Here is an 11,168-nt window from a genome sequence, read left to right as displayed (position 1 = left end):
CAAGCCACACTCTCTCAGCCTCAGGGAAAGGCAACGGCAAGCTGTTCTGAACAAATCTTGCCAAGAAAACCCCTTAGGGTCACCATAAGTTTGGAATGACTTGAAGGCACACAACAGCAATAAACCTCTCCACTGCCAATGCAAACTCAACCCCAGAAATGCATGGTTTAAAACCTTTCTCATTGCCTGGGCTGCACTGAGGAGAAAGCAGCCATGGGATGTTAACCACAGCCCAACCTCTGCGATGAAAGTGAAAGGGCACCCAACGATGTCAATTATGTGCCATCGTGCCATGCGCAGCACTCAAAGGTAACCTAGGAATGCTTTCAGACCTTGGAACAGTCACTTTTTCCAACCTGCATCTCCCAGAATCCCCCTAAGCAGCAGTTTTTCCAAGCCCTGAGTGATATATAACCAGGGAGCAAGCAAGTAGGAAATCAAAATTAACAACGGACATCTCAGCTCGCTCCCACCTCCTGTCTCCTTGCCCTGCAATTTGCCATCACATCTCTTTTCCTGCAGCACTTATCTGTGGTGAATGGGAGAAAGGAAGATCTCGCAACAGCTCTGTCTTGGGTGATAAGCCATTTTTGAAGGGGGTTATTAACAGCGAAGATCACACACTGGCCAAAGTTAAGATCTGGTGCTAAATGAAATTGGACGACAGTCATGAGTCTATTGTAGTGTGTGTGTGTGTGTGTGTGTGTGTGTTACATGTCACTATTTCAGAGTGATGGAGGGTGCACCTCTTCTTCCCTGGGGTGACGGAAGACATGTGAAATTGCATCAATGGAGAAGGAGAAGGGAGAGGGAGAAAAGAGAGATATAGCACAGATTGCAAATGTGCATCTCCAGTTTGCAGTTCTGTAGTCCTTCTCATGCTTCTAACTGCAGAAGACATTGTGCTCGATTAGAAAGAAAAATGCCTTCTGCAACTTGGTGGCCAGGGATGAGGGGAATTGCAATCTAACACATCGGAACTGCAATCTAAGACAACCCCTACATCGGGTGGAGAAGGCTGCGCAAGGAGGGAGTTTCACCCCCAGTTTGAGGTACAGGAACAGTGCTTCCATGAGTGGAAGATGTCCTATGAATGGAAGACGATTTCTACAAGATCCCTTCTGGATTCAAATCAACACAGTTGAGACTCACCCCTGGAAGTGTCTTCTGCTCATGCAGCGCCGTCTGGGCTTTGATGGCGGAATCGCGGGCACAGTAAGTCAGGAAAGCACAGCCTGAAAGGGAGACAGAAGGCAACATGTCACACGGGTGGAACACATGTGAAGAATGCAAGTGCGAAATGTATATGTGAAATGCATGTGGAATGCAAGTGCAGAATGCGTTGTGGAATGCGTGTGTAGAATTCATGTATGGAATGTATGAATGGCATTCACTGTGGTAATGCATGTACAGAATGCATTTATGGAATGCATGTATGGAATGTGTTGCGGGATACATATGTGGGATGCATGGTTGGAATGCATGTGTGGAAGGCATGTGTGGAATGCATTGCCAACTTCTGCCAGGGCATTAATTAAGCTATTTCCTTGTCGCCATCCCAAACTTGCCCGCCTCACCCCAAACACATATTCGCCAAGGATGCAACCCCCTTTGTATCATCCTTGGTCACCACCTTATGAGGAATGACATAGGGAGTGGCATATGTTTAGCCTGGAAAAAAAAGGAGACAAAGAGGAGTCATGATAGCTGTCTTTAAATATCTGAAGTGAAGGGAGAAGACGGAGCCAGCTGGTTTCTGGCTGCTCCAGAAGCTGGAACACAAACAGTGAATTCCAAAATAAAGAGATTTCACCTAGGAGATGAAGTCTCAAACACCTGGAGGAACAAGCAGCACTATTTTGGAACAGACTGACTGACTGGAGTGAGGAGTTAGAGCACATTGTGGTGAGGGAGAAGGAGTGGCAATAAGGAGTGGGTTCCCAATTTGGCACCTTGCTTAAGTTTGTTAGCTTTGCCTGGATTTGGCTAGCACACCGGAGCTGGGCTGCTGCCCCCCATGTCACCCACTGAAGAGGAGCAGGGCTTTCTGGGGGCACCTATGCCTTTACCCCTTCTCCACCACTGCTGGCCCTCACCGTCAATGTGGCACTGTGGCAGCATAACACCATGGCAGAGAGGTCCAGAGGGCTGGACTGCCACAGCACTGCAACAGCAAGGTCTGGAGGGCCGTGCCCAGCCTTTTTCTTTGCTGCCTTGGTGCCATTCTCCTCAGGAGGAAAATGACACTGTAGCAGCACAATGAGATCCAGAGGATCGCGCTGCCACAGCGCCACAATAGAGAGAGCCAGAGGGACAGACTAACTGACAGTAAGATCCAGAGGTCCACACTGCTGCAGCACTGCAACATCAAGGTCTGGCGGGACAGACTGACAGCAAGGGTCAGAGGGCCATGCCTGGTCCTCTCCTTCACTGCTGTGGCACCATTCCCCTCAGGAGAAAAGCGGTGCCATGGCAGCAAGGTCCAGAGTGGTGTGGATGAAGCACCCGCTGTAGCAGTCCTCACCCCGCAACTTGGAGAGGGCCCAACTGGGTGTCACCCCTCTTCTGAAATGTCAGCCACTGCTGTCCACACCATCGCACCCTCTTGTGACACCACTGCTGCTGCTCTTGCTTACTTTCCTCAGACAGACCGAGAGAAGAGGCACCAGAAGAAACCATGCTGGTGGGGTTGCCAACACTCGAAGATGTGGGGGGGAAGGCATGGCTCTGGGGAAGGAGCAGGAGAAGCATCTGGGGTCAATTCTTGGAAAGAGTCCTTTGCCTTGGAGTGGCTCCTATAGTTAAAATCTCTCCCTTTCCCATCCAAGCCAGTCTCCAGTCCAGAGCCTGTGGCCTTTGCAAAACTCTTCCATATGCACTGGCTGCATCCCTCCCAACAAGACAAAGAATTGAGAGTCCTTCCTCCACAGGGAGAAGTTTTTCCCTTTCCACCTGGAACCCTTGGGAGCAGCGATTGAGAAGCCTGCTGCCAACCCTGGCCTTGCCCACAGTGCCAACATGGACACAGTCAGTTGTTCAGTTGCTGCTCCCAGAGTGACTGGGTGGCAAAGGGAGCAGTGACAAAGAGTGGCTGTTTTGAATTTGCAGTAGAATGGTAAACCTAATATCCAGAGATGAGGGGGGCACTAGGGTTGTCACCAAAGAGGAAAGGGGCTGGTAGCCCAAAACGTTTGGGGACCACTGGTCTAGATGACCTCCAGGATCCCTTCCGGCACAGTCGTTCTGCAATTCATCCTGGAGTTTGCGCCTCACTCTTTGCATGCTGCCAGCCACTTAACCTTTGCACTGCAGAGCTTCCTTGTGGCATGGTGGCTTTAAATTTTTAATTCTAATTAAAAGGCCTCCAGATAATAAACTCATCCAACAGCCCTGCGGATGGTTTTGAACCTGCGTTCCTTTGGCTTTGCAACCACATCATCAGGGTTGCCATTTGTGACCTCAGTCCCAGGTTTATTTCTTAACCCTTTTTAAACCATGCATGCAGTGCAACTTATTTCTAAATAAGCACAAAATCTAATCGCTTCATCTCTGAATTTGAAGAAGCTTGCTAAGAAAAGTGATAGCTTAGGGTCGCCATAAGTTGGAAACAACTTGAAGGCACACAAAAAGAACAACAAAATAGATACAGGTAAGATTGATTGATTGATTGATTGGAGGGTAAGATTGATTGATTGATTGATTGATTGATTGGAGGGGCTTTTAGCCTTACATAGGACAGATAAAGGCTAGATCTCAAAGGACTCCCTCTGTTTCTATCAATAGAGAAAAAAGTTAACTGCAAATAGAGTGGACTTAGTTACTGTTGTCTTTGCGTGACCCTAGGGTTGGACTATGCCGCCTCTTGAGACCAAGGTTTGAATACCCGCTTAGACACGGAAACCCACTGGGTGACCTTTGTGAGTCACACTCTCTCAGCCTCAGAGGGAGACCAGGGTTAATCCCTCTGAAAAAATTGTGCCAAGGAAACCCTGTGATAGTTTGCTTTACGGTTGCCTTGAGTTGGAGATTACTGGAAGGAACACAACATAACAACGAAGACCTTAGAAAGCTCAAAATGGGTGGCATAAGGAGAATTGTTGTGTGTCTTTAAGTTGTTTCCAACTTACGGTGACCATCATCGGGTTTTCTGCAGCTGAGAGTCTGTGACTCATCCAAGATCACCCCAGTGGCTTTCCACGGGGGAAGAGAATAGCTCCATGCGTTTTTCCCAAGCTTCTCTCCTCTTCTTTTCATTCTCTTTGTTGCCTCCTCCTGTGATTTCCTCCCCATTTCCTGAACAGGAGACGGCTTGTGGACATGAGAGATTGAACCGTTCCCCCCCCCCCCCCATTTCCATGCATTCAGCTCCATCTGTGGTGTGTACAACCCACACACCAGCTGGAACAGCAATGCAGAGAGACAACTTCGGGTGGGAGAGGATGGATAGTTTGGGAACCAAGAAGAGGGCAGCACGGATAGTAGTAAGACCCCAGCATTTTCAGGTCTTAGAACATGTCTGCCCAGACTAAATAAACTGGTTTCCCTGCACCCGGTCCACATGACACAAAGCCAAAGCGCCAGTACAAGTGAGGACTGTCTTCATGACATCAGGCCAGAACTGAACCAAATCCGGTCCATCCCTCCCTGATACTAGATTAAAAAGATATGTGACAGTCATGTGATTGAAAATGGGTGCTTCATTTTTGACCTCAGAGGGAGCAACTTGCACTAGTGTCAGTGCCAGGGACACAGGGGATGCATGTATAGACAGCCACCCAGCATAGTTTCTGGGTGAATTTGGTGCTGGAGTGAGGAGGTAGCAGGGAGAATCCGGGGGCTGGAGTGCAAAGGTAATGGGGACAATTAGAGGGCCACAGTGCAGAGGTAAAAGGGAGAATTCGGGGAGCAGAGTTCGGAGGTAACGGGGAAAATTCGGGAGGCAGAGTGAAAAGGTAACGGGGAAAATTCGGGGAGCAGAGTGCAGAAGTAACATGAGAATCTGGGGGCAGAGTGAGAAGGTAATGGGGAGAATTTGGGGGCCCCAGTACTCTGGGAGCTGTCCAGAGTATCCTGCCTGGTGTAGAGCTGCTCTTAATCTGGTCCACAAACCATGAAGCTGTAAGGACCCTCTACCCTAAAGTGTCTCTGTAACCATGTGTCAGTGTCGCCTAGTGGTTAGAGTCTCCATGCACCTGTACTCTTTGGCAGAGAAGGTTAAAGACCTTGTAAAACTCCAAATCCCAGGATTCCACAGGATGGAGCTACAACACTTGAACTGCATTATTTTTACGGTGTAAATGCACCCCAGTTGGGTTGAGTTCACCGGATGCATGGAGGCACTACGGTTGTGTGTGTGAATCGCAATAGAAATGCAAAACTTGTGGGTACAGTTTTAACAAACTCCAAGCCTATATACCAGCTCTCCTTCTATACTATTTAACTTCTTTTTCGGTCCCAAGCGGAGCATGTTTTGCTTGGCTTTTCATTTGCTTTTTAACAAATAAATAAATAAATAAAATCGATATTTTGGCTGCGGTTGCTTTTAACCGCCGCCGCTTACGGTTGCAAACTGCTTTATTGATTCCTTGCTGTTTTGACGGTGTTTTATTAGCCCTGGCTCCTTTACCAAGTTTGATTGCTGCCTCTTAAATATCTCAGTTTAAAAAAAAACAACCATTCCGATATTGAAACTGACAGTCTTATGGTTTCGCTTGCAATTTCCTTGGCTGTCTGGGGAGGTTTTATGGTTATTTATCGCCCAAACGGTGACTCCATCCAGGCAGGTAGAAATATTTAATTACGAGCGACTATAAAATGATCTTTGGAAATTTTGAATGAGAGAGAGGTACAGATGAAGAATCTTTGGTTGTCTGTACATTTTCTCCCTGGGGCTGATGGGATTTGTAGTCCCAAACCTCTGAGGACCAAAGTTTCCCTCTCTGTGCCAGCTAAGGAGCGGGGCTTGATCCCTGTGGATGCATCTACACTCTCGAAATAACGCAGTTTGACGCCGCTTTAACCACTGTGGCTCCATCCAACAGAGTCCTGGGATTTGTAGTTATGTGAAGCACCAGCGCTCTTTGGCAGAGCAGGCTGAAGGCCTTGTGAAACTACAAGTCCCACAGCACTTAAAATGGTGTCAAACTGCATTGTCCCTGCAGTGCGGACACACCCCATCACTCCAAACAGCTCCATCAAATGGGTTTATGTTACAAAAGGGTTCATTTCGGTTGACTATCAAATAATAGGAATGCATCTTTCCCCAAAAGAAGGAAACTGAAGACTTCTCTTTTTATAACATTTGCCTATATACTCAAGCTGTCGAATCCTTTTGTGTCCAGGGTTCAAATTCTAAATTGGGGAGAATATTGGAGGCTGCATTCCAGTGGCTGATAGAAATAAGGATACAGCCAAGGATAGAAAAGGTAGTAACTGTTCCTTCCAGGTCCTCAAACCACAGTTCAATTGTACATGCGTCTGCTGAGGAGTAAATCCCAATGCAACACATAGTGTAATTCCATGGAACAGCTACTTGGCTTTCAAAGCATAGCTCAGTTTCCTGGCCTGCAAAACACAGGTATGCAGCAACCCTCCTGGCCTGCAAAGCTTAGCTCAAGTCAACACAACACTCCTGTAAAGCACAACTCGGTTCCATGGCACTGCTTTCTGGCTTGCAAAGCACAGCTCCGTTCCACATAGCACGGATAAGTTTAATGCGACAACTTTCCCTCCTGTGAAGCATAGTTCGGTTTTTGTTCCGTTCTGCAGCACACAGTTCAGTTCTATGAAAGAGCTTCTTGGCTTGCAAAGCACAGCTCAGTTCCATGCAGCAGCTCTCCTGCCCTGCAAAGCATGGATCAGTTATTCTCTGCAGCTTCTCCCTTGCAAAGCAGAGCTCAGTTCCACCCTGAAGCTTGCCTGCCCTGCAAAACGCAGCTCAGTTCCACGGAACAATTTTTTGCTTGCAAAGCACAGCCTAATTCCACATAGTAGCTTTCCTGGCCTGAAAAGCATGAATCAGCTTCATGTGACACCTTTCCCCATTGCAAGACATAGCTCACTTTCATTCAACAACTTTTCTATCTGACAACACATAGCTCAGTTCTACGAAACAGCTTCTTGGCTTGCAAAGCACAGCTCAGTCCCACACAGCAGTTTTCTGGGCCTGCAAAGCATGGATCAGTTCTACATAACCATGCAAAGAACAGCTCAGTTCTACTCGGTAGCTTTTCCGCCCCACAAAATCCCAGCTTGGTTCAGTGGAACAGCTTTCCTGGCCTGCAAAGCATAGATCAGTCTCATATGGCAATTTCCCTACCTACAAAACATAGCTCTCTTTTATCCGGCACCTTCCCTGTCCTGTAAAGAATAGCGTAGTTCCATGCTACAACTTTCTCTACTGAAAAACATGCTTCAGTTCAATGGAACAGCTTCCTGGCCTGCAAAGCATAGATCAGTTTCATATGGCAATTTCCCCTCCTACAAAACATAGCTCTCTTTCACCCAGTAGCTTCCCCGGTCCGCAAAGAATAGCGTATAGAATCACAGAATCATAGAGTTCGAAAAGACCGCAAGGGCCATCCAGTCCAACCCCATTCTGCCATGCAGTAACTCTCAATCAAAGCACTCCCATTGACAGATGGCCATCCAGCCTCTGTTTAAAGACCTCCAAGGAAGGAGACCACCATAATCTCCAAGGAAGGAGTTTGTTCCACTGTCGAACAGCCCTTACTCTCAGGAAGGTCCTCCTAATGTTGAGCTGGAATCTCTTTTTCTGTAGCTTGCATCCATTGCTCCTGGTCCTGTTCTCTGGAGCAGCAGAAAACAAGCTTGCTCCCTCCTCAATATGACATCCCTTCAAATATTTAAACAGGGCTATCATATCACCTCTTAGCCTTCTCTTCTCCAGGCTAAACATCCCCAGTTCCCTAAGTCGTTCCTCATAGGGCATGGTTTCCAGACCCTTCACCATTTTAGTCGCCCTTCTTTGGACACTCTCCAGTTTCTCAATGTCCTTTTTGAATTGTGGGGCCCAGAACTGGACACAATATTCCGGGTGGGTCCTGACCAAAGCAGAATAGAGTGGCACTATTACTTCCCTTGATCTAGACACTATACTTCTATTGATGCAGCCTAAAATCGCATTGGCCTTTTTAGCTGCTGTGTCGCACTGTTGACTCATGTTCAACTTGTAGTCTACTTGGACTCCTAGATCCCTTTCACACGTAGTTTCATTCAGCCAGGTGTCACCCATCCTATATCTGTGCATTTTATTTTTCCGCCCTAAGTGCAATACCTTACATTTCTCCGTGTTGAATTTCATTTTGTTAGCTTTGGCCCAGCTTTATAGTCTATTCAGTTCATTTTGAATCTTGATCCTGTCCTCTGTAGTATTAGCTACTCCTCCTAATTTGGTGTCATCTGCAAATTTGCTAAGTATGCTCCAAATTCTTTCATCCAAGTCATTGATAAAGATGTTGAATAGCACTGGCCCCAGGACAGAGCCCTGTGGGACCCCACTGGTCTCTCCAGGATGAAAAAGAGCCATTGCTGAGCATCCTTTGGGTTCGGCCAGTCAACCAATTACAAATCCATGCAACAGTTGCCTTGTCTAGCCCACATTCTACAAGCTTGTTTGCAAGAATAACATTGCACCAGCACTTCCATGCTGCAACTTTCTCAACTTAAAAACACACACTTCAGTTCAATGGAACAGCTTCCTGGCCTACAAAGCACTGCTCAGCTCCACACATCAGCTTCCCAGGCTTGCAAAGCAAAGCCCAGCTCCATGCAACAAAGGTTTCTGGCTTCTGTGACCAACAATCCCCTTTTAAAAGATGGTCTAAACCCCTGCCCCATGTTTAATATAAAATGCGACACTGCTTTGGGCAATCTATGTGACCCCAGGAGTCACAATTAAGGGGAACCGACAAATTGGAAAGGGCTGGGAGGTGAATTTATTGATGATGATATTAATTCTGTTCCTTTATTAATGATAGTATATAATTATTCCATAACCATTCTGAATAGTCATAGAATAGTCATAGAATCGTAGAGCTGGAAGAGACCGCAAGGGCCATTCAATCCAACCTCCTGCCATGCAAGATATTATAGAATGCTATTATAGAATATTAATGATATTATAGATATTAATTATTTCTATTAACTTATTAATTAATCGTAGTATTAAGGCTATAAATCGATTGATTAAATCATATTATTATGATTTATCAGTGATGTTACAAGCATCTCATTCTGTGAGAAAGGTGTAAATAAACTAATAAAGACTATTAATGTACTGATGTTATTACTAACCCTATTATTATATTAATTCTCTTATTTTATTAAGGCTGTTACCCATTCTGCTTTAATTAACTCTATTGATTTATTGATAATATTATTATTATTATATATTATATATTATTTATTCATTTATTTTTATCCTGTCTTTCTCCCAAAGTGGGACCCAAGGCGGCTAACAACGTATATAAAACACGACAATTAAACTTGTACAATTAAAATTGTACTATCTCTGTTCACTTATTTATTATCTCGTTTATGAATCCTTTGGTGGAAAGGACGTTATAAATGAACGTCGTTGTTGTCCTATACGTTCTATATTCTATTACTTGAGATCACATTCCGTTTCTCTAAATGCACAAAGCCAATGAAGCACCTGCGTATGCGCCTCCCTTACGGAAGAAGTGCTGCTGCAATGTTATTTTTAATGTTTTAAAATGCAACGCAAAACGCATAGTGACCCCCACATACCTGGCCCTGGATCTCTGGAAATCTGTCCCTGCACATGTCCTGATCACTTGCCATGTCCATATACACACACACATACACACATATGCAACACCCCCTTCGGCAGAGTAGCAAAGACAGAGAGAAAATGAAGCAGAGAGAAATGCCATTATGCCAGGCTTCAGTGTAATGCAAGAGCCAAGCTTGCCAGGGGGCAGCAACTCTCCATGCCAAACTGATCTCCAATCCAGGATCAATTAACCCCCTCCTGGCCATGGCTAAAGCAATCGCCTTTGAACCCTGTTGGGTCCAGATTGCATCGGTCTCAAGAAAGAGGGATTAGATTATATACAGACCAGACATCAAGACACAATGCAATTGCAAATACATGCACACACACATATACACTGCAAATTGCACTTGCAAATATATACTGTATATAGTATATATTGCATTGGCCTCAAGAAAGAGGGATTCATATAGAGAGAGACCAGACATCAAGACATAATGCAATTGCAAATATATGCGCGCACACACATATATTGCAAATTGGAATTGGAATTGCATATATATATATATAGGGTCTAAATTGCATTGGCCTCAAAGAAGAGGGATTAGTTTAGACAGGCATCAAGATATAAGATAATGGCAATACACAGAGAGAGAGAGACACACACACATACACGTTATTTATATATATGCTGGGTCTGGATTGCAAGGAAGAGGGATTCTTTTATATACAGACAGACATCAAGACACAACACAATTGCAAACACACACACACATATATATATTGCAAACTGCATTTGCATATATGGGTCTAAATTGCCCTGGCCTCAAAGAATATACAGAGAGAAATCAAGACATAACACAATTGCATATATATATATATATACACACACACACACATATATATACACACACACATATACTGTATATCAAATTTCAATAGCAAATACACACACACACACAAATGTTAAGTCTAGATTGCATTGGGCTCAAGGAAAAAGGGTTAGTTTATATACAGACAGGCACCAAAACAGAACATAGTTGCAAACACACACACATGTACATGTATGTATACACACACACACACACACACATGCATCTATAGCTAGAAAGACATAGCAATTGTTTCCCAGGGGGTTGAATCTTGCCCAGCTGTTGCTGTCAAAAGCCTTAAAAACACACAAACACACAAAATGGGGGTGGCAAAAGAAAGAAAGAAAGAAAGAAAGAAAGAAAGAAAGAAAAGAGATTGCCTGTAGGCCAGAGAAATAAATTACAGCAATGAAAGGAGAGGAAGGATGGAGGAAATAGAAATCAAAAGGAGGAGAGGCCAATGGGGAAAGAAAGGACCAGGAAGAGAGAGAGGGAAGGAAGAATGGGCTGCATTTGCAACAAAGAAAGAACCCCCCCCC

At 45.1% G+C, this 11,168-nt stretch overlaps 1 protein-coding gene across 1 annotated transcript in view; it reads right to left on the bottom strand.

The window, feature by feature from the left end:
- CELF5 (CUGBP Elav-like family member 5) overlaps nt 1-11,168 on the bottom strand; it is a 41,005-nt gene that overhangs the window by 28,680 nt on the left and 1,157 nt on the right. Inside the window, exon 2 of the mRNA XM_042479472.1 lies at nt 1,153-1,235. Within this exon, the coding sequence (XP_042335406.1) occupies nt 1,153-1,235 (83 nt within the window). The remainder of the gene's footprint in view (nt 1-1,152; nt 1,236-11,168) is intronic.

This window comes from Sceloporus undulatus, chromosome 7, assembly GCF_019175285.1.
Source record: "Sceloporus undulatus isolate JIND9_A2432 ecotype Alabama chromosome 7, SceUnd_v1.1, whole genome shotgun sequence".
NCBI classification, from domain to species: domain Eukaryota; kingdom Metazoa; phylum Chordata; class Lepidosauria; order Squamata; family Phrynosomatidae; genus Sceloporus; species Sceloporus undulatus.
Note: the sequence above shows the minus strand (reverse complement) of the source record. Positions and strands in the feature narration are given on the sequence as shown.